The 24062-nt window shown below is 39.9% G+C and overlaps 2 protein-coding genes across 2 annotated transcripts in view; one reads left to right on the top strand and one right to left on the bottom strand.

The window, feature by feature from the left end:
• The first annotated feature begins 1414 nt into the window (after positions 1-1414).
• LOC137904394 (noelin-3-like) lies at positions 1415-12425 on the top strand. Its single transcript, XM_068748573.1, has 6 exons — positions 1415-1456; positions 6650-6784; positions 8465-8620; positions 9371-9590; positions 10346-10452; positions 11748-12425. The coding sequence occupies exons 1-6, from the start codon at positions 1415-1417 to the stop codon at positions 12423-12425; spliced, it is 1338 nt and encodes a 445-aa protein (XP_068604674.1).
• Positions 12426-23627: 11202 nt separating this feature from the next.
• The window catches only part of abca4b (ATP-binding cassette, sub-family A (ABC1), member 4b), a 29443-nt gene continuing 29008 nt past the window's right edge, over positions 23628-24062 (bottom strand). Inside the window, exon 49 of the mRNA XM_068748596.1 lies at positions 23628-23744. Within this exon, the coding sequence (XP_068604697.1) occupies positions 23628-23744 (117 nt within the window). The remainder of the gene's footprint in view (positions 23745-24062) is intronic.

The following is a 24062-nucleotide window of genomic DNA, read 5'->3' as shown; positions in this document are numbered from 1 at the left end:
CTGATCAGGTGTTGTGGGGGCCTTCACAGCTTTCACGGTCTTTTAATTTCATCGTTCCAAATTGTTTGATTCTATCAAACTCAGAATAATCCTACAAAATTCTACAAAACCAAGACAAATTCCAAAAAAGAAACAATCTCTAATGGCTATGGCAGAACTGCCAAACAAGCCAATGAGCTGAAAAAACTACTACTGTACACACTTCTGCTTAAAGGAAATTATAGCTGACATGCAATGAAATGTTCAAATATTTTGAAAGAAACAGTAGAAACATTCTGTAGTGACTGTTATTCAATTCAATTAAATTTTATTTATATTGTGCTAGATCACAACAGAAATTCATCTCAAGGCACTTTACAGGAGTAGCAGGGAAAGACCTGCTGAAAGACAGAACCCAACTTCCCTTTAACAGGCAGAAACCTTGGACAGAACCTAAGGCTCATGGTGGACGGCGATCTGTCTGGACCGGCTGGGTTGAGAGAGAGGGGTAGGAGGAGAGTCTCTTTTGTAGAAAGAAAAGTGCCAGCTTTCTATGTTGATGTTCCTTTCTTTACCTGGAGACACAATACATCTGCTTTGTTTACAGCATTTACATGTTTCAGCAGTTTCATCACATGCCTTAACCGATTTGAACCATAGCCACAAATCATGCAAGAAACTGCCTCAAAATTCTTTGTTCAAGTATGCTCAGAAAGTCATTTCCCACTCTTGTCACATTCTATGATTACTGTTTGAAAAGCTTCACTGGGGAAAACTCCAGCATAAGTGTCCTTTAACAATCCCATCACCTTATCCGACCCTGCTGCAGACTGATCTGGAGGAGGCCTGGAAACATCCGTATACTTCAGCTCTCCGGTTAATACTGGCTGTGTTCTTACATTGGCATTCCCTGAAGTGTCCGGGGAAGGCTGTAAAGCTGACCGCCTCACCCGCCTTGTATTCGAAACCGAGCTTGCCTCAGCTCAGCGAATTTGACAGCCCTTTTCTTCTTGCTGTCCCCTTCGCTTTTCTTCCACTGTCAAAACAAAGGCAAAAAGAAAAATGTGTCTATTCTCCTTAGAAAGGAGGAAACATCGATTGGCATACCAATGTAAAAATGTTTCTCACTGCAGTAAAGGTGAGGCGTATAATCAAGGACAAGCATGAGTTGAGCCTCCATCAGCCAAGGCCTGAATGGCAGACAAGGCACTTATTTAGCTGGCATTTCAAAGTAGGCAGAAGAATGTTCCAATGAGCAAACAATAATCAAAACCTGTTTGCTGAACATATTTGACAAAACCACTGTAAAATAGTAAAAACCATATGTAAAATAGTGTGGGTAATAATGTGTGTTTTTCTATAGCACAGCCTAAAATAAAAGTCATTCTGAAATACTGAAGATAATGTTCTTAAAAAATGAGAAAGAAAAAATAGGATGAAAAATGAGAAAAATGTCAAACAAGCACTTTTCTTCAATACATATTTCCAGTCTTGCTTCAGAACAACAAAGCCTGAAGGTTTATGTTCAGGCAAAAATTGGCAAGAGTCTCTTATAAATCTCAGGAGAAGGACACAAAAGCTGAATAAATATGCTTGTGTCTTATACTCCTGTGAACCCTATTTATATTCATAATGAACACTGCAGGCTTTATTTAACGCCTCCTATCAATTATCTTAAGCACTCAAAATACGATGTCTTATGAGTGACTAACGACTTTGAACAGAGAGGAAAATTAAAACGGAGCCACTGAAAGCTTTGTGTTATTTGTTCTATTAAAAAAATAAACATGCCTGATATGTGAAACTGTGAATCCAAATTGCATGAAGGGTTATCTGTCTCTGCATTTCATAACACCTCTTGAATTCTGCAGGGGATAATAAGTCATAAGAATTGAATGATACTGGATAGTTAATGAGAAAGTCTCACTAATCAGACTTTAATCTTGTTTTTTTCTATTCAGATAGTTCCTTTACTCGAAATACAAAGGCAGGAAGTAAAAGTTGTAGTATACGGTTTCTTTCGCTAATCCAATTCAGTGAACCCAAGTGGGATTCCTTTTTCCAGATGAGCCCATTTTACTTTTGAATATTGACAGGAATTTCTATAAAAGTTTTCACAGTGGCTATTTATACTGTAAATATAGGTTCCAATTTAAACTAGCCACAAAGAAGTTTTTAAATAGTCAGATACTCAACAAATTATTTCTAATTCTGTTTTTCCGACTAATATTGCAAATAATTTCTGGGAATCGAATGATTAAATAATCATACTAAAGAAAGAAATAGGTGGAAAGGGTGGACTACAGAGCAATAAAAAAATGAGTTTTCTAATTCTTTGGTCTTTGCTTCAATATTTTTTTTAAATAACACTGTCTATTGTTTAATTTAGTTACATGTCATATATTAGAGAATGAATCTATCATGTAGTTTAAATTTATAATAGAAATCATGCAGGGAGAAACCATGCAGGGGAGTGCACACCTATGCCAAGCTTATTGTCACTATAAACTGAACAACTGGAACTAGTTATATACAGTATATATATGCTCACAAACCTCAGTGTATCTGTCTGTCTGTCTGTTAGGGACGGATGGACCTGGATGACATTTTTGGAATGTTAACAGGAACAGATAATTAAAATTTGCAGATGATTCAGAAGAGATCCTGGATTCTGGATCACTTTGAAATGTGTGTTAAATTGCAGTCAATGGACCTTCAAAATGTGTTCCTCAATATCTCGGTTGATTTTTGACCAATGTTTATGGAATTTAACACAGTCATGTAGGGTGGGGGCCTCTATCCCCCCATTGAATTCCATCCGGATCGGATCCAGAATGGAGTCAGTAAAAAATCTTTAATTTTAACATTGAAAACCCCATTTACAGATTACATTTACAGATTTAATCTGTTATAAATACACATCAACTCTGATTCACTTTTACTTTTCATGGTTCGTGTATAAAGATACCAAGAACAATTTATAACCTTTTGATGAGGATCCAGATCACCATGTGGATGGTTCAAATCCAATTAGGAGGGGAATGAGCTGCTCGGTGGAGGTCTGTGCTCTCTGAGTGCTTTGTTAGTTAAAAAAAAAAATCCAAAATTTGGACGTGGATCGTTCTCATAATTTAATCAAGTTTCAAAAACACAAAATGTAATCAAAATCCATTCACAACGCTTTACTATATTTTGAAGCCAAAAAAATATCTAAAACTTAATGAAATCCCGCCCCTAAAAGCAGGAGCTCGACCTTTGATTGGCCAGCTCTTTGGTCGCAGCCAGCTCCAGCTTTTGAAATTGAGAAGTATTTCATTATTTTAAATCAAACTTTAACCTCGCACATCAAAAGCATTCATTCTCCAATGGACTGCCTTGCGGAAGCGAGCAGGAAAGTGGTTTGGGCACGATTTGATGATTTCACATCTGCTCTAAAACGCTAAGTAGTTCCCTATAATGAAATGGTTCGCTTCCCTGCCATACTTTGCTGCCATGCTGTCCTCTCGAGGTCTTCCTCTCCCTTTTTTGGCGCACGCCACGCACCCAGGCGCAGAGCCACCGCAGCCTGAGCTCACGCCTTTATCCTCCTGTTTCCCGGTGAATGCCACCAGCTGCAACTTTTGTCCCCGCACAAGCTGCCGGTGGTTCCTCCTCGGATTCAACAAGAGCCGAGAGAGGCAGCTGGGTGACGTCATATCCACGAACGAGGGTCCCACGGTTGTGTAAACTTTTCCCCTCCTTACAGACAGTGACGAGGTTTCTCCCCTCTGCCCACATGGCACGCGTAGCGGGGGCGAGTGGATGGATGCCCGCCCCCCCTCCTCGCCAGGAATCTACGGTTTTTACCAGCGCGTAGTGGGAAGAGGTGGCGCAAGGTCTGCGGCGGCGAAGGGACGCGTCGACGGAATGCCGCTGTCCGTGGTGCTGAACCCGCTGCTGTTCCTGCTGCTGCTCGGATCCTGCCCTTCGGTGGTGAGTTCACTGCCCTCGCGTTTATCTCAGTAAGAGATTAGAATAAACTTCAAAGTGCGCCGTGGGATGTTGTTGCTTTAAAGTTCCATTAGATGTATCTGAATCGGGTAGAGCGCTGCAATGTGGTTGGTGAACGGACAGCACAGAAAGCAGGAACCATTCCGGTGTTTCCAGCAACCTGCACGAAAGCACAGACAGGAATGTTCCAAATATGGTAGACATGTTCTAATAGAAATAACCTCTGATACAAAATAAAGACCACAAAGTATTGGCAGACAGACACCCTGCTAGCAATCATATGTATTGCCTGATATTGATCCTGGAGTGACGCCAGGAATATGAAGCTCCACTGTTAATGAAGAATGAAATCATTGGAATAAATAAATAAATATAAATATTTTCCCTTGTGAGTCTCCTCTCATACAGAAGAATGTGCAGTAAACATCTTCATATAGGTGTTTTATTCTGTCAAGGTAATTGGTTGTCCTCACTGTTCTTGTGTACATACTTTATTCCATATCTTTGTAACAGAAAAATGGGAATTGACTAATTCCACCTGTTCTAATCTTCGGAGATTATTTCCAAGCATTATTGCAAATTAGAAGGATCATATTTGAGTTCACCGAGCCATTTGGATGAGAGCTGTGGTCGACTAGGATCATGTCAACCATGACCAACCAAGCACTCTGTGTCTTAATTGCAAATCAGTGTCCTGCCACACTATCACCTTCCTGTGATTGAAAGTGATCTGCAGAAATTATGCTCTCTCTATAATCTCATTGGTTTACATGAAAAGGAAATGTAGGAAATGCCAATTGTGGAATCTGTCGGGAGATCTGTCAGGAAGTCAAAATGCACAGGATAAACAAAAGAGCGGAGACGGCTGGCTGTGAGGATTGTTCAATGAGAGCGCAACTCTTAGTGCAGAGTCCCACACATAAAGCTAGCTGGAGCGTGGCTTGGCTCAGCCACAAATTAATTTTAATACACGGAAATATGAGAAGAGGGGAAAGGATGTGCGTTACTCGAGACAGAGGACAGAGACTTTCAGCAGATTAGTGAGATTTGCGTCTCTTCTTTAGGAGCCTCTCGAAACAGGGTAAGGAGGGGTGGGGGGGGTCTTTCTCTTGTGTTCTCTTTTATTCCCTTCAGCTATGGTGCCATTTGAGAGAGAGAGAGAGGCAGTTTTGGGAACCACCACGGTGCACATATACCCAGCATCATTAGTAGACCCCACACATGTCCTCCGCGTGCAGGGCAGTGTTCATGACATGCAGATTGGGCATCTGTATTTAACTTACTGTAGTACAGAAGCAAGGATTGTGTGGTTGTGAAAGTGTTGTTATTATTATAGTCACCTTTCATGGCCTTTTAGCTTATGGTAATATCAGGGCCAATCTGGTTAAGGCATCAGTAGAATGAGACTTAATGTGTAGATAACGAACATTAGCAGCACACTATCACGACGTGGACAAAGATCAGAGCTGCAGAGCCTCGACAATGCCTGAAACAATTTTCTTACAATCTGATAAGTGCGATATTAAAGTATCGTGTTGGAGAATGAGTTTTGTAGGTAACAAGAAGATGATTAAGCTGATGATGATACAAGTGCTTAAAGCTCAAATAGAAATATACAATCCACACGACAGTACGGGACTTTGTTACGGAAGTGATATAGTTCAACGTGCAACGCCCTGCCAGTGGGTGAAAATGAGGAGTCAAAGACTGAGCTTTCTCCTTGGTGTGATGTCTTTACCTGCTCCGATGGGACAAGATATTTCATGGCTGACTCCAAATGTCCTTTCAGCTGTTCAGGCTGACAGCGAAGGCTTTGAGGCTGGAGGAAACGATGCTGCACAGCAGCAAACAGACCACCATACTTTTATATCTGCGAGCGTCAAAAGGCTGCTGCTTGAGGAAGTTCGCATATTTGATGTGTTATTTTACAACCACATTAAGCTTCAGAATGTGAAACACAGTCCAAAGAATATGTCGTTGTCTGCCACAGATGTTTGGCGTGCAGACAAGTTCACCATGCAGAGCTAAAGGTTGCTGCTTTTAGGCTGGAGGCTAGTATTCATTTCCCAGCAAACAGCAGTATTGTCCAGATACTGATGCTTCCATCGTGTTGGATAGATAAAAACGTTTCAAGCGCGTCAAGACTCTTTGATCAATGTTTTGGCGCAAAATGACTTTTTTCTGTGTACACTCTGACATTGGTCAATGGTGCTGTGTTATAAAAAGCTGCACTGCCTTATGATGCATAGCTTAATGTTCTTTAGGAGGTATGTTCTCAAGCTGTGGCGCATATTGACTGTAATAAAAAAAGAAGAAGAAAAGCTGCAACAAATCAGGTTTATCTGCGTCTCCCAGCAGACTGTTCAGTCAAGGCCCTTGAAGGCCTTGTGAAGAGAAACAGAGGAATTTACAGCACTCCAGTTGTTTATCAAGGTCAGGAAACTCTTTTTATTGTTCAACAGGAAACTCACCGGATATCGTGACCGTCAAAGCTCAGACACTTTGAAGTGGTTGGTGTTAAAGCTTTGGGATTCTAATGAAAAGGAATGGATGAAAAAAAAAACAAGACTCCATTGCAATTTCAGTGATCATCATCGGTGTTACGTGTGTTTAGCGTGTCTGTCAGGAGACGTGTGTGTGTGTGTGTGTTCATGACTGTGTCTGTGTGCAGACTATCCGGCCAAAGGAGGGGTGGCAGGTCTACAGCTCAGCTCAGGATGCAGATGGCCGGTGTGTCTGCACAGTGGTGGCGCCTGAACAGAACCTGTGCTCCAGAGACGCCCAAGGCAGGCAGCTTCGCCAGCTCCTGGAAAAGGTAAGTGCACACGTCGCTGTTGAGATGACAACGGGCAGATTATCTCGCACACATAATGGCCACAAACCCTCAATCCACACAGACACATAAATTGGGTTTTATTTTTATTTTTTTTACATTGATTTGATGTTCTTTTTTGCTTCTATTGTTGCCCTAATCCTCTGGGAGATTGTACCAGTCAGGTCCACAGCACCTATTTTCCACTTCAGCATCTATTACGTCGGTGGCATCGCCTTATTGATCGTTTGTGAAAGAAATGAATATTCCCCATTTTACCTCAACAGAACTGGAGAACCCACCATTTTTTTCTATCCCCCCACCCCCCCTCCTCATCTTCTTGGATGAGAGGTGGAACATCTTCAATTAAACTTGAGTCCAGTTGATTCTTCTTTTTTGTTATTTATGATTTACCATGACCTGGATGACTGAGAACCTGCACAGAAATGCTTCTCGACTGATCCGATATGACTTTCTTATTTAAGGTGATTTGCATGTTAAACTTTTGGCAACTTTGTACACCGGATGCCATTCCTGACGCAACCCTCTGCATTTATCCGGGCTTGGGACTGGCTCAGGGGAGAAACTGGCAATGATGTGTTAGCTTCTGCTAACCGCACTACCCGTGCTAACCATGAGGCTGCATTGCCTTATTCAAACAGTATGCTATATAAAGAAATGTTTCTCCACCCTACATTTCAATGTTGCATGACACTAATGCACTAAGCAGCCTCAGGGCTTCGATGAGGCCATTTTAGAGTTGCTCTACCAGAACCAGAAAAGTATTCAGAATACAATGTGTGAGCATTGTGCCACTTTGCTGGTGATATGCTCCAATAGTGTTGGTTACTTACAAATAGAGCCGAAGAGAGGAGAGAGAAAGCAGCATGCATCTTCTTGTTCACGTGCCCCATAAGCCCACTGAGCTTATGTTAAATCAGAGACAGTAGCTGTAAGCTTTCTCTGAGAAATATCTTCATTCTGTCAAAATCACCAGCATTTCCGAAATTGAATTTTACCCGGAAAGATATTGTACAAGTCAAAAGAGAGAAAGAGGGAGATACATCCCGACAGTCCCCTAAAACTGAGATTATCTGGATCACAGATCTGCGTGTTATCCCTCCTTCCCAGAGGAGAATAGAAAGAGTCACCTGTGTGATCCCATAGATGACAATTTATATAGATTCTCTTTTTGTGTTATTGACCATTGCATTATATTTTAGAGAATAATTTTCCTTCAAATACCTGCAGAGTAGCTTGACTGGCCTTCTATGCCTGGCGATGCTACTCAGCTCAGTGTGTAGGAGGGTGCTTAATGTCTCATTTGGTGAAGACATAATGCACTTTTTTGTCCAGTTGACATGTATGGAGGTGTGTGTATTTGTGCTCGCCTTATTGCTCTTTTCTGTTTTTCTGTGGCGGCTCGGAAGCCCACACGGCCCTCGACTGTCTTGGTGTATGATGCTTTGAATAGTACTTACTCATGCATGTAAATTCCAGTCAACGCTCCATTCAGCTCACATATGGATAGCTAAAAGACAATCACGTCGGCGGTGAAAAAGTTGAGTCGTTCCTTGGGGTGTTGCAGCAAGTCAAGCCACTGAGTGACTAAACATGGAAGACATTTTAATCTGGCGGTGGATGGAAAAATCAATGCTGTGCTATTTTAATTCTTTTCAAAAGGTGCAGAACATGTCGCAGTCGATCGAGGTGCTGAACCTGCGGACGCAGAGGGACTTTCAGTATATCATGAGAACGGAGAGCCAGATCAAAGGACTGCGGTCAAAGTTTCGACAGATTGAATCGGACAGGAAGGCGCTTGTCAACAAGAACTTTCAGGTACGCTACAACAGACAGAATGCGTTTTGTGAAATGCTGTCCTTAGAGGCATTTGAATTGAAAAAGCTTTTCATTCGCGATCGGATCAATGCAGGTCGCATTGGCCAAGGACGTCATTTTCTTAAAAGTCCAGACAGGCTGTGAAAGCAGGCGAAACTGATTGGCAAAGTCTTGAAGGCTACTTGAAACCTTTTTTGCCGTCTGTTCAGCCCTTTCAAGGCGGCATGATGACAGACACGTTTGATGTGCAGCAGCTCCATGGGAGGTATCAGCATTACTGATGCTTCTCACGACGGCGGACTCAAAGGGGAGAGGATTTCCATTGAATTTGGCATTGACTAATTAACACTGGCATTGGTTGACAATATTACTACGATAAATTACAATCATCATCCCTCAGGGTGTTTCATCCTCTTCTTTTTGTTGTATGTTTTTAGTTCTTCTCTTAAAATTAACTTTTGTTCCTTTTGTTTCTTTCATTGCATTTTATATTTGCCAATTATCCAACCGTAACTATTCGAAAACACAGTTACTGCAATGCATTTATTATTCTCTCGAATTGGAATTGGAATTTAGTTACCCAGGTAACATGCCATGTGTTTTTCTTGACTCATACATTGTGCCTTTTGTTAGATGGCCAGCCTTGTATTATTCAAAAAAATAGTAACAAGCTACAATAGCAACACACATGCTCTTTGCCAGATTGGGATATGGTAAAGACCGGTTGCTTGGTTGTTCTTGGATTTCTAGGAGCTAAAGGGAAAGATGGAATCCTTGCAGCCACTAATTCCTGTCCTGGAGCAATACAAGACAGATGCCAAGCTCATCTCCCAGTTCAAAGAGGAGATTAGGAATCTGTCTGACGTGTTGATGGCCATCCAGGAGGAAATGGGAGCATATGATTATGAGGAGCTGCAGCAGAGGGTCCTAAACCTGGAAAATCGGCTCCACAGCTGTATGAACAAACTCAGTAAGTGTGGTGCAGACAATGCTGAGCCATGTATGATGACCCCTAGATTATGAAATGTCTTATAGATTGGCAAATACAGAACAGGAGACCGTATAATTGCTGCTGCAGGCAGTATTAATGTTATAGTTTTATTCCCTTTGCAGAGAACAGAACCATTTTCCAAGTATAGGATAAAAACTGTCAGTGAAAAAGCTTTGGTTCATTTGCACCATCAGCTGAGATTGAACACATCTAATAAGATCAATTCTGCCTCTGGAGCCGCTTCGTCTCTGATAAAGGTTTGCATGACTAAATTTCAATTTGCCAACTACCAGGTTATCAACGCTGATGGAGCCTGTCAAAGTGTCAGAGTAAATAGCTAACATGTGAATGCTAATGGCATGTGACTGGAAATCTGTCTGAGCCCCGAGATGATGACTTGAGCATCCATTGTGCCTGCGCTTTGATTGATTAGGTAAAAATAGCAGTTATATACTTCATAGGGAACTTGCAAAATGATAGCTTGCTCTCATTTGGCACAAAGTGTCTGGCAAGATGGATTAAGTGCATCTCAAGTTCTTCAAATATTAATTGCTGCAGGATGAATGTTCAACCAGGTTTGACATATAGTCAGGGGTTTTATCCTTCGCATTATTATAGCAGCAGAAACAGTTGCAGTTTCCACATTTGGACCATTTAATGTTCACGCTGCCAGATTCCCACAACCCAGTGTTTTGTGATTGCCTTCATTATTACCGTGTGTGATGTCTTTGCAGCATGTGGCAAGCTAATGAAGATTACTGGGCCGCTGACAGTGAAAACCTCAGGGACCCGATTCGGAGCCTGGATGACTGACCCACAGGCATCTCCCAAAAACAACAGGGTGAGCTGTGTTAATGTGCTTCGTTCGATGTCTACATGATGTATTTGAACCCAAAATGTAGGCTTGCCTTGCCTTTTTTTGCACCCTTGACTGTCGATATTAAGCCTAAAACTGGTTGCAGCTTGCTATAGTAGATAGTTTTGATGTAAATGAGACATTTCTATGGTGGGATACTTTCTGAGTGAGAACTAGAACTCGGTGAGGTGAAGTGACTTCACACTTTGTTGCCGTTTTTAATTTATTTTCCATGTTTTAAAGACTGGATAAATTCACAGCCTTTATCTGGCATCAGACCCTAATTAACCCTAATTATCCAGCCAACACTGTTAGTAGTTTAGCACAGATGTTTCAAAATAAAAATAAAAGATCTGAACTTTATCACAAAACCAACGCCTCAAATAAAATAGGTTAGGAAGACCATAGTTTGGTTTACATTCACTGAATCAATATTGTCACGTTATTAATTATGATTATTATTTTAAATTAATTGATAAAATATTAGTTCATAGTCATATTGCCTGTCACAGTGGTGTATTAGGATCATAGCTGGTTTACAAAAATGGGGTGATAATAGTAGAAAAATAAACTTATTTGGTATATTGACAAAGTTACAACAATAAAATAAAAACTGCGGGGGGGAACTGATTCAAGGCATGTGTCTTTAAATTCTGGATGCTTATTATGGTGATGATGAACACAATGAATGGGGCTAAAATCAGAGTTATTTCCTTAAGTTTGACTGAATTGACTCTGTAGTTCAACCAAGAAGGCATAATACACGGTAAAGTAGTATATGATACTACATGATTTTTGGTGAAGCGCTGTGTCTCCTTGAGAAGAAAATCATATTTTCTTGTAATATGTTGTAATGTCAACAAACAAAAAAAATAATTGTTTTTTTTAATGAGGCAATTTAATTTCAGAATTTTCCTCTCTGCCTTCTCTTCTCAAATAATTACCCTAATGCACACAATTAAATCGTGTTATAAAGGAATGTGTCCAAAAGACAAAACAGAAAAGAGACCAGAGAACAAAAGGTGGCTTTGTTCCACACTCCACAGGGTCCCATTTAAGCGATGAAAATGAAAATCCTTGTAGCCTGACATTATTATTAGCAAAGTTAACCTCTTCTGTCCCCAGCAGATCTTATCAGCACTTCAATACTTCCTAACAGTGTTGAGGCGCTACTGAACATTTGGCCTCCTGGAAATGTTGACCTGGACATATCATGCAGGGGTCATAATGTAACGCTCCTCGTCATCACGGAATTGTTGTCTGTATGTTTTTGCCCTCAGGTCTGGTACATGGACAGCTATACCAACAACAAGATAGTAAAAGAGTATAAATCCGTTACTGATTTTGTGGCGGGATTGGAGTCTCGATCCTACAACCTGCCCTTCAAGTGGGCTGGAACAAACCACGTGGTGTACAACGGCTCGCTGTACTACAACAAGATGCAGAGCAACATCATAGTGAGGTACAGCTTCGAAACGGGCCGTGTGATCACCCAGAGGGCTCTGGAGTCAGCCGGCTTCTACAACGTGTACCCCTATACCTGGGGGGGCTTCTCCGACATCGACCTAATGGCAGATGAGCTGGGCCTGTGGGCCGTCTACGCTACCAATCAGAACGCTGGGAACATTGTGGTCAGCCAGTTGAACCCAGACACACTACAGATCCTCAACACGTGGAACACAGAGTACTCAAAGAGGAATGCCGGCGAGTCATTTATGATCTGTGGGACACTCTATATCACTAACTCCCACCTGACTGGGGCCAAGGTATACTACGCCTATTCCACTAAAACCTCCACGTACGAGTATACGGACATTCCCTTTCACAACCAGTACTTCCACATGTCAATGCTGGACTACAATGCCAGGGACCGCGCCCTCTATGGCTGGAACAACGGCCACCAGGTGCTGTTCAATGTCACGCTTTTCCACATCATTAAAACCGAGGATGAATCGTAATCAGAGTAACACACAAAAAATTATGAATTATGAATGTTCAAGTAAATAGTATTTATTTATTTATTTGAATAATTTTCCTAGTTTGGGGCATTTTATACCAATTTAATTACCATCATCATGCTATTTCTTTCCATTTTCATGAGAATGTTAAATGATTAGTGCAGTTTCCGGTGGAAACGTAAGACTTTTTATGCAAAATGACAGCACAAAATGAAACTTCACTGAATCTCGAGATGCATTACATCCAAAACGTTCAACTTAATAATGGTAATAATTGAGTCAGCAACATTTGGACACGCTGAACAATTCACCTCCAGTCGTCTCTGCAGGTCCTTTTTTGCTGCAGAAATGAGAAGGTTTGACAAAATGAAGTATTCGTAATGATTTCTCATTCTTCATTGGATTTATTCATGCCCACTTCATTTATTCATTTTTGACCGTGTTCACTGATTCTTCATTTTGTTTCCATTCTTCTCCTCGTCCTTTATTCATCATCATCGTCATCATCATCCGATGATGCTGCATTTCAATTTGCCTTTGTACTTTTTCCCCTTAAGAAGTTTTTTTTTTTGTGACCTTGTACATGACAGCGAGAAATGTGGTGAATCTGATTTCACCTGTATAGTTATTGTATTCTTCGTGTTTTTGAAGCTCCTCATTCATCCAGGTCATCGGGTGTCCTGAAGTACTAGGTCCTCAGCAAACAGTATGTCTGGCTGCCTTCTACTTAGTACATGGGCATATTGCTTTTTTGTATGTTCAGCAGCAGTTTTTACGCCTTATTCAGTGCTGTGTTTTCTGTAAGCCCAAGGATAACAGCTCTTGTGCATGAATGTTGGTTATCCTAAGAGCATATTTATTGTAACTGTGAATTTTTATCAGAATAGGTCCCATTCTCATCTTCTCTCTAGCTACAGCAATGGCAAAGATCCATTCATGCAGACGGCAGTAGACCGCATTAATAAGCATTTACTTGTGTAAATAAGAAGTTAGACGTAACTAAAATAAAAATAAACATGTGTTTTCATTAGGGCAGTCGACTTGTGTATTTGTGTCTGCTGGGTTGCTCAAGATGCAAAGGGAAAACACTGATTGCATAAAATGTGACATTACTTTAAATCATACTCAGCGCAGCAACTCCTCTCTGCCAAAGACTTGTTATTTCATTGTCCTCTAAAAGGGCAAAGTAAAACTTCTTGATCATTGACTGCATTACTTATTACTGAAGCTCATTAAAGCTTCATGTGTAAGTTTGTTAAAGAACACGTGTATTGGCTTGTGTTTCAAAACCAAACTGCATACACTGGAGAAGTGTCATAATAATGGCAAAGAGTTCATTTATATAAATCTATCATTCAAAGTGTGGCAGGGGACAGTTAAATACCGTGTTTGTGGCCATGTTTGTTAAAATATAGTCACACAAAATGCAGCTTTTACCTCAAATGACATCTGGAATGAACCTGAGGCAGGTTTGATTCTACCCATGAGCCCTTTGCATAAAGTTCCCCTCTGTATCATTGCAGCTGTCATTATCTCAAAATAAAGCACAAAGCATACAAAAATATATCTCAGATAGATTATCTTTCCTGACATGCTTGATTAAATATATAGTCTTTGGAGCTTTTGTGTTTTGCTGTTTGTAATAGGAAACGTCAGACTATCTTTACTTATGACAGTTGAATATGCTGATAACATGACAGCTTAAAAACATTCACTGGCATTTTCTCCTTACAGTTTTACTCCGGTAGATGTGAAGAGCATGATATCCAGCGTCTGCATTCTATTTGTATTTCACTGATTGGTGAATACTGATTAAGTTGAGGCTGAATACAAGTTGGAAGCAAATTTCAACATGAATCTGCCTGAATAAGTTTGATCAGATTTCAAAATGGCATAGAGAGACTTCAACAACATTTAAAAAGGAGCATTAACTGGTATAGTTTCTTATTCATTCAGGTGATATTTATTCTTTGAAGGTTGATTATAAAACTTCTGGATGTCTGTTTAAGCTTTAAAGATGGTTTACCTCTCATACCAGTGGCCTTGTCTGTTCTAAAGGGATGATTGGGGCTGCAGATACTTAAACTCTTCTGAGGTTGTTAACACAAAGTCGATAAGGTCAAAAGCCTGTTCACTGTTATCCAGGGCGGTTACAGTCGCTCAAAACAGAAGTGGTTGGTCGGTTTGCTTTATAAGGATATACACAGCAACAAGACCAAAAACACAGATGCACCATTAAACAAAATAAAACCCCATCATGAATTGATTAATAGATGAAGACCATTCATCTATTCATTTGTTGGAGTTGCTGGAGCCAATCCCAGCCTGCAATGGTGAGAGGCGGGGTACACGTTGGACTCGTCGCCAGTGTATCACGGGGCCACACAGAGATAGACAACCATTCATGCACACACTCATACGCTATGGACAATTAGAAGTGATCACCCTCCCCCCCCCCAAAGAAAATAAATCAATCGATGTAAGCAGAAAATATAGTGGCGAGTACAACTCAGTACAAGTAGTAACAGAGAGTAATTACTTTGCTTTTAAACACGCATAACAGCACAGTAAATCAAGTTGCTTTTCTTATGCAGTAAAACACACATTTGTGACTTGCAGTTGTCACAAGACAGCACCGCCGCAAACATGAGATAATCCTCTGGAATATGACATATTACTATAATGACCTGCCCAACAGTCTTTATAGCAGAAACACATCTGCAGTAAAATGCAACATACACTTCAATCCAAAAACACAATCATCAAGCATGGGACAAGGATCCCACAACTTCCTCCGCCACTGCAGTGATGGGTATCTTAGCACCCTGTTCATGGTGATTTGAACTGTGTTATCTTGGGAGGAAATGTATTTCCTGTCAGCTATTGATATTAGCATACAGAGGAACAGGAAATAAACCCAGACCAATTTAAAAGCTGCATGTGCAGTAGTCCATAGAAATGAAACAGAGGCTATTCTGAACACCCATCGCCCAAATGAGAACAGTAATTACTGCGGTCCATTTGATACCGTTTTATGAGCATCCACTGGGAACTCTTATTTATAATCACTGCAGTATAATCCTTAACATCTGATAACCAACAACTTTAATTTACTGTGCAGCTTTGCTGTGACAAAAATATCAAAAATAAAAGTGTCAGGAAGGTGTGATTCTATCATTTTTAATGGCTTAAGGAGCATTTTTCAAATATGGATATTTCTGTTTCAGTATGTCTGATATTTAAATTACACCCTTAATCTGTGTGTGTTAGAGAGGACAGGGTGTTGAGAAATCTGATTGGCTCCAATCTGATCCGAAGATTTGATAGGAGGACCAAAGGTCACTGGTCTTAAATTTGGATCCAGACATTCCCTGCTGTAGTTACACAACCACTGACAATGGATAAGGAATCAGGAATACAAAAGAAAAATAAATCAGGAGAGTGAAAGAAAATAAAGCAGGAATCCAATCCACTTCAAGATGAATGTTATGCTATATAGAAAGATAAGGAACAAAATGATATGACAATCCTTTGGAAGTGTCTTTTTAAAGAGAATTTTTCAGTTTCTGCTCCAAGCAAACAAACAAACCTTTAGCAATTGGATTTACATTGATATTATTAGTTTTTAGATGTTTTTCACAAAAAGCACACTTTCAGTAATGGTGGATTCTTCTTGATCTAGATCCAGAGCTTTTGAAGATACAACATATCCGTTTGCCCAAGTACTAATTCCACAGCGTCTTGGTGAAGACCAGCAAAAACAGAACCTCCTTTGTGGAATACGGGACGACACAGAGAATGGGAGAGCCTGAACAAACTGAGGGAACAGAGAGGATATATTCTGGCAAAGAACTGTCCAGAGAGGCAGGAGCTGATTAGGTGAGATGTGGAACAGGTGCGTCTCGTTCAGGTCAACAACAGAGCAACCCTCACTAATGCGATTTTCAACGTTAAAATGTCATATTTTTTCCTGCCCTCATTCTGGATTAGATCCAGAAGACATTTTGCATAATAGTGCATATCAGACCTCTTCATGACTTTGATTTTTTTGTGAGTGAATTTAATACATATTTTACAAGCAATAAGAGAATGACTACGGTTGGCCCACATTATCTCAACTAAAGCCTTCCCAATTTCTTCATCACCTCGCCCCACAACGCATCAATGTCACATTCCCTAAAGTCTTACAGATGTCCAAAGCGACCGTAAACTCTGGCCTATCAGGCCAACAAACAAAAAATTACTGAGCAGTGGCAGGAATTATCGTCTCGTATATTGTCTCAGATATTTCATACTGACAGATACAGGAAATAGAAGGAGGGCACTTCTTAATAATAGAAACAGATATTCTGCCAGCAAATGGTAGAGACACAAAGATGAAGAAACGTGTTTGTGCTTCACGTAGTTTCTCCTCATTGTGGTCATTTTTGAAAGTCCCTTGTTCAGGTTTGTGTTTCAGCATTTGGCTTGCGCTCCTCTGCAATCATCCCTTATCTGTGTGCGCAGCAGCTAAGGGTTCATCTCTCTGAATGAATGGGCTCAATAAACCTGTCACGGTTCAGACTTGTTGACTCTGTACCGACTCATGCAGCGATTCATCCTTTTTATTAGCTTCAGTTGTGCTATCTTCCCTGGCTGCTATTTACTCATTAGTTAAACAACTGCGGCTACAACAAAGGGGTTTGTTTGATGGAGCCTGGCATTATCCTCAAACAGACTCTACTCTTCTGTGATGCACGACAGAGTGAATCATATAAAGACATAAAAGTATAGGATAATACCTTTGAATATTAGAGAGTTAATGTATCATAACCTGACTGGCTCCTCAACTCTTTCAACAAACCTGTCACTGTTATCTAGTTAAAAAAGCGCTTCATTGAATAGATTGGAGATGTTTTAAGCAAAATCTAGTACAGAACTAACACTAGACGTTTGGGTTAATGAAATCTAGATAAAAATTAAAAATAATAATGAGTTGTAACATTGTAATATGTCATTAAACAGAGCCATCCGATAAAAAGCAAACACTGTTTCCAAAGCCTAAAATAACTCAAACAAAATAACTCCAGCTTTGTATTTAATGCAGCATGTGATATTGATCTTTTGCCAAGTAAGGCGGTTTCCCAAAATGCAGAACGATTCCTTTTACTAGAAGCAACCGCTCTCCTTAAGGTAACTGAAGATTTACATTAAAAAAACAATTTCAAATGCTGGTAACGAGGTAACATAACTGTGAATCAGCCCGTCATTCACTGCTGAACCTATTGTGATGTATATTTTGTTTGACAAACGGAATGTATGGTGAACTTAGAGAAATATGATATACTGTATACATAATATGAGAGATAATGCATTAAAAAAAAAACGATATTATCTTAAAGTGATTGTAGATTGTTGCGTTTTATTCCCAGACTGTAGAACACAGTGACACCAAGCCAATGTCAAAATGGAATTCAGACACAGAATTTCTTCCATCGCTCGATATCATTGTTGTTTATCATCGACCTTGTGAAGACGGGTTGAGGAGAGGGTGGCTGTGGGACAGGTGGCAGAGCAGTCTTCGGGGTTAGAGCTGAAGAAAGAGTCAAACTGGGTTCCAAAAACCACAATGGATTACAGCATCAAAATACGGGGAGTTGACTGACGCATTATATGATGTGAAGATCAGATGCTCAATCGACTGTCAGTCAAATTGCCTTTCTTCAGGCTTTTTTATTTTTTTTGCTTCTAAAAGTTACATTCCTTTATTTTACAGTAATTAATCTACCAAAACACAATTTAAGTATGGTTTGAAGCAGTTACTGCTATCGTGAATAAAAAATATATTCAAACTCAGAAACATCCGTCATTTTTGTTGGATTATTGCAGAAATGGAACAAGGAGTAGCCACTGAGAGCTGTCAGATGAAAAGCTGCAGGCATAAGGCTCATCCTAGCAGAAGTCCTGTCACTGTCCTCTGCAATTCAGACGCATCCTAAATGCACGCAAAAAAAAAAAAAAGATTGTCTTAATTCTAACAATGCTGCAGCCAGAATTCTTGTATTTTTAAAACACTTTGGTTGTTACCACCATGTGGTGAAAAAAGTCACCGAAGATGGAAAGTATAAGGATTCCAAAATAAAGTCAAGAGCTTGTTTTTTTAAAAACTCTATGGCTAGGATTGTTAATGCATCCGAGAAAGCAGCGTTTTACATGTGATGCAGAACAAGGCGACAGCTGCATTAAGTACAGCTGCAGGCAGTCAGCCATATTGTCTTTGACATTTAAGGGCCTAACAGCAGGGATGGCATCGCCTTCATTATACTCAGCTACTGCAGCTTGTTAGGGGCGACAAATTTGCTGTCAGCTCACTCCTCATTAGGACATATAGGAGCAGACTGTGGATGTGCAGCTATTTCTAAAAGTTGTCAGTCCAAAGCCACCCTGGATTTTGTTTGACAGTTGTTTCAAAATCAGTTAATGTGATTTAGTGAATTTGTGTCTAGCTAATGCCCTGGTGCAACATTTTACCTAAACGTAAATGGTTCAGGGATTGTAAGATGTTAATGTTCTAAATTAAATCAATTAGAAACTTGAAAAATCCATATGAATTTCCTGGGCAAATGACTTAACTATATTCTGTAAATGGAACATTGATTAGCAACCACCATTGTGGAAGCTAATGAGGATCCCAAACACACAATACACAATAAACGGTGGCATAGTGGTTAGCGCTGTCGCCCTACAGCAAGTTCAAAGCCTGGGTTGTCTCCGCTTTCCATGTATACAGTACTGTATATAGCTATCAGCTCAAGTTATTCTGCAATATCTCCACCGATACCAACTCCTGGAACTTTACTTTTCTGTCCCTTTATTACCTCACAAATCTCATCCAGCAGCAAAACTTCATCTTCCTGCATTAAGTCCCAAGTGACTTCATTTTGAGAATTCTTTTTTTTTTTTTATCTACACTGTGCACTCAAAATGCAAATGATCAATTGGATCCGGTAAGGAAAGTAAGTACAGAGCCCAACCAAAAAGTGATGGCAGAGATGTGCAAAGCAAGAGATTTATTAAGAAAAGAAAGTACAGTAATTCACCCAAAAATATATAATATCCACAGCTTGCTTATGTGAGAAATGAATGCATGGACGAATAAAAGATTTTTCTTCTCTTGTTGATACACACCAGAGGGAATTCTGAAGAATGAGCAGCAGAAATCGAAGCCTGACGTGTATTGCATTTGTTTTTGGAGATTTGCAAGTACGTTTTCTGTAGCATGAGTAATAGTGTGTGGGCGAGATAGGAAAGAGGGAAATATTTGTTCAAGATTTCTACAGAGGGACCTTTCTCAGCTCATAGAGAAGCACACAAAATGCAAGAAGATGCAGGCCAGCTGCATGGATCTTATGCACTTTGAGAGAACACTTGATCAGCGATTCTTTCTTTGAGCCCACACATCCCTCAGACTTCACACACACCTCCTGAAGGTTAGGGACGCAGAGCTGAGGGAATGCCAAATTTTACATTGCATTATCAGGATATTGTAATAAACCTGCTGCCCTCATGTGGTTGGCTCCGCATCACAAAAGGAACTTTTACCACAAAACAACAGTAAACGTAAAAAGAAAAAGTTAAAGTAAAAGTACCTAATTTCTCATTTCAGAAACAGCTGATCTTTTGTTCAGACTGGTAATGACAATATTCTTCTGCATGCTGTCTGGCTCTACAACACTGGATTTGTAAGCCTCGATCAAAAATTATTCCTTCTCACTGCTATGTATTAAACTAGAACAGTACTTGGAGAGCGTATAACCTCCGCCAAGCAGCTCATTCCCTTCATAATTCTTTGGAAAAAGCCTCCATCATAAGTGAATGGGGAAAATCCGGATTTTTGTATCCACACAGGTATCCGGATCGCTCTCAAAATCGAATGGCATCGAAGTTAGACCAAGACCCATCTTCAGATTTTTATCATCAAGATCCATCGAGCAGTTTTTCAACAATTCTGCTAACAAACAAACATACAAACAAATAGCATCAAAAGCATAACCTCCTGGGCAGAAGTAAAAATTCAATGCACATGTCCTCTTCATAACAGAAAGGCATCCCCTTTCATAACAGATGACTGGGCAAGCTTTGAAAACTGGACCTAAATAATAAACAGTAAAAACCACATTGACATTCAAAATTCTGTTGTTGAAAGAGATGTATTATTATTATTTTTTGATTATTTGGTGTGCTGTGCATGAGACGTTCACTGCTTGCATGGATTTATGACTCTTTTGATTAAGCTAATGACAAGCCTTTCTCAAACCTTCATATGTCAGCGAGCCAGACAGACGTCTTCAGCCTGTTACTCTAATAATCCAACATGAAAAATCTGGAACATATTTAAAGCTTCATGTCATGACTTTTTCTGCCTGGATTGGAGGACATTATAATCAACAAGATGTCATGCGTATGATTGGATTGATGGATGATTTGTTCAGTTTGGCAAACCTCATCAAACTGTTAACCCCCCCCCCCTTCACTTCGGCTTGCTGTCTGTATGGATATAAAAGTGATCTGTTTGACTCCATCCTTCAACCATGCTCCCAATTAAACTCATGACCTGAAATATCCGCCTTACAGGCTGACAATGGAGAAGAAGAAAAACTCGGACTCAAAAAAGGGTCAGACATATTTCACCTTCAAGATAACCACGCATCATTCTCACACTCAAATAAATGCTGTGTAAACGCTCACTGTTGCAGCTTCCATTAATCCCTGCCAGACATTACCATAACTCAACTTTAGCGGTTGAACAACACAACATCTCCCTGGATTTTCAGCCTTTCTTTAGAAGGCTGGGTTGTAACTTCAGTCACAAGTCAGAGCTGCTATAAATTATATGAAGCTTCTCTCTTCCTACCAGAATTTAAAAACAATCTTCAGTCATTTCCAAGTTCTTGCTTTAGAACACTAAAGAATCCTTGCTTCATTCCAAGAATAACTGTTTTAAACCACCTCTTACCCTTTTCTGATAACAAATTTCCATAATCATTTAGCCACACTTACTTTTGAAAGAAAATAATGGCCTAAATTACTCTGACATACTCAATATTTGGTTCATGAGTAAAGCCTTGAAATGTCTAAAAATGTCTCAAATCCAGGTTTGTAATACAGGATTTCTGTCGAGTGGAAAATCAGATGCCTGCTGCGATTCCTGAGATGATATCAGACAAATACAATTTTGAGCTTTTGTGTTTTTAATGATGTGGTTTTGATGCCTTTACGGGCATCTGCATGCCGATTCAAGGTCTTAACAGTTAACAGTAAGAAGTACTGCATACAGTACTGCAACATGCCAGGTTTATCTATATCTGTCATTATGTACGGGTGAATATACTACTGTATGTTCTCACACAGTAAACGGCAAATGAAATAGAAAAGTAGAATAGGGTAAATTAAACGCAAATTAGAATTTCATTCATAAGAGCACTTTCCACACCTTCTTCTTTATTCTGGCCAACACCCCTTCTGCCAGGTTTTTTGAAAAGCCCATTCAGTATTATTTTTTTTATTTATTTCATAATCCTGCTGAAAAACCCCTGACAATGTTACACTCGTAACAGAACCTCCTTGGTGGAAGTAAAATGTTGAAATTATTAAACAACAAAATGAATCCTTGTTTAATTCCGTCAATATATTGCTTTGTGACTTTAACTAATGACAGCACATCTTTCACATGCTCTGTATTGTTCAAGGTCTAATATCATATTCAGTGCAGTATCTGACACTGAACATTCTTTTAGGTTTGTTTTTGTTTTTTAAAGAAATACACTTGCAGCTTTCAATGACATCTATTTCTTTCTCCTCTGTGCTTTGAATGCAGTAATTGGGTCTGAATTCCGTCACCATTGCACCCTCGGCACCTCGCCTTGGTTGTGCATACATTCTAAACCTTTGTTAGAGTTTGTTTTTAGTCTCATCCCACCACAAAATTACCAATGTGTTACATCTGTTCATATTTATTCTTCATTTAGCCACATCGTGTAAAAATAAAAAAACTCTGCAGTGCAAAGAAAAGTGATATTTTCTAGCTTGTTACAGTGTGGTTGCTCTCCCACAGCGACACTATTGAAGCTCATCAGCTTTGTCCAGACGACCAGATAGGAAGAAGAGGCGCATGAGATGCACACAAGAGAGTTCATTAGTGGCCCCGGATTGAACAGTGCAATCGTGCCCCCTGCTTCGTTCAGGTAGCCAATGGAATTCCGGCTAGCAGAAGGCCTGCGGCAATGACGCCACCACTTTCGGCAGGAGTACAGTAATTGGACTGTGTGTCAGATAAATCCAGGTTGACGAGCCACTCAGCAGATTGTCACCTTGGCCCTTTGCAGTATCTGTTTTAGCCCTTCAGTGGAGGTCAGTGAAATTGGTGTAAGAGTGCAATGCCCTTTAATTGTCCTCACTAAATAACCCACGCTGACATCTTGTCCTTCTAACAGAAGAAAGAAATGTATTTGAGACACGACGCACTTCACACATAAATTAGGAAACTCTCTTTATTTGAATGACGAATGGCAAACAAGCGGAACAAGACGATGCAGCACATGAAATACAATGCATGTGAAACTTTTATTTATTCAGATATAAAATATAAGCAATATCCAAATGCAGTTATCTGTTGTAATTTAGATACTTTCCTCTAGTTTGACATTGGAGAAGAACACGACGACGTATGAAACATGGCAGATAGAAATCTTTGAATGTACAACAGTAAACGATGGAAAACAATGGAAGTCATTGCATAATTGCTTTGGAAAAAATAAACATTCCTTAACATATGTCCCATTAATTGAGGTGAGGTGTAAACATTAATGAAACAAACATTTTGTTTCACATGCAATGTGTACAAAATTTACACAGGCTGGTCAATCTATGCAAAAATATGTATTTCCCCTATTTCTGTGAAAAAGCTGCTGCTTCTACTTTGCTGTCAACTCGTGATCCCAAGTCTGACTGTGTCCAAGATCTTTATCGACAAAGGGCCTCTAAGCTGTCGATGGCTGGAAAAAATCTGCTTCACTTTGGCAGGTAATCAAAGCTGCTCATCTTCTCTATTCTAGAAAATAATTAGGTTAGTGAAAATTAAGATTGGCTCTTAATTGTAGAACACGAACGGTTGTATGGCTGGTCTGCAGAGCAGCAAGGTTGTGTCATTGTGTCACATCTTTTTCACGTTTTCTTCTGTACTGGTGAGATCTTAATGTCTTTTCTTCCTCCAACAGTCCGTCTGCGCAAAGTAACGTCTTCGTCATCCCCTGTCTGCTGCTTGGCAAAGTTTACAAACACCTGCAACACAGAGAATAACAGTTCAGCACGAAAGAAATGCATTTCAACTTCCTCAAATGGACCCCAAATATTTCTGACTGTTATTACTATTGTTATTATGGCTGTTATTATTCTTGTTACTATGGCTGTTATTATTCTTGTTACTATTGCTATTGCTGTTATTATTTTTACATTGTTGTTGTTAATATGATCCACCCATCCATTTTTTGTACAGCTGCTTATCCACCTTGCGGGTCAGAGGTCTGCTGGAGTCCAGCTGACTACAGGCGAGAGGCGGGGTCCACCCCGGATGAGGCACCAGCTTATCGCAGGGACACA

The sequence above is a fragment of the Brachionichthys hirsutus genome, chromosome 15 (genome assembly GCF_040956055.1).
Source record: "Brachionichthys hirsutus isolate HB-005 chromosome 15, CSIRO-AGI_Bhir_v1, whole genome shotgun sequence".
Taxonomy (NCBI): Eukaryota; Metazoa; Chordata; class Actinopteri; order Lophiiformes; family Brachionichthyidae; genus Brachionichthys; species Brachionichthys hirsutus.
The sequence above is the reverse complement of the archived record's forward strand: the minus strand, read 5'-3'. Positions and strand labels throughout refer to the sequence as shown.

Excerpts from the sequence above, each read along its gene's own strand:
- LOC137904394 (XM_068748573.1), top strand. The coding sequence starts at position 1,415 with ATGAAAAATGAGAAAAATGTCAAACAAGCACTTTTCTTCAAT. Across the intron at positions 6,785-8,464 it reads TTCGCCAGCTCCTGGAAAAG|GTGCAGAACATGTCGCAGTC; the intron begins GTAAGTGCACAC and ends TCTTTTCAAAAG. Across the intron at positions 10,453-11,747 it reads CATCTCCCAAAAACAACAGG|GTCTGGTACATGGACAGCTA; the intron begins GTGAGCTGTGTT and ends TTTTGCCCTCAG.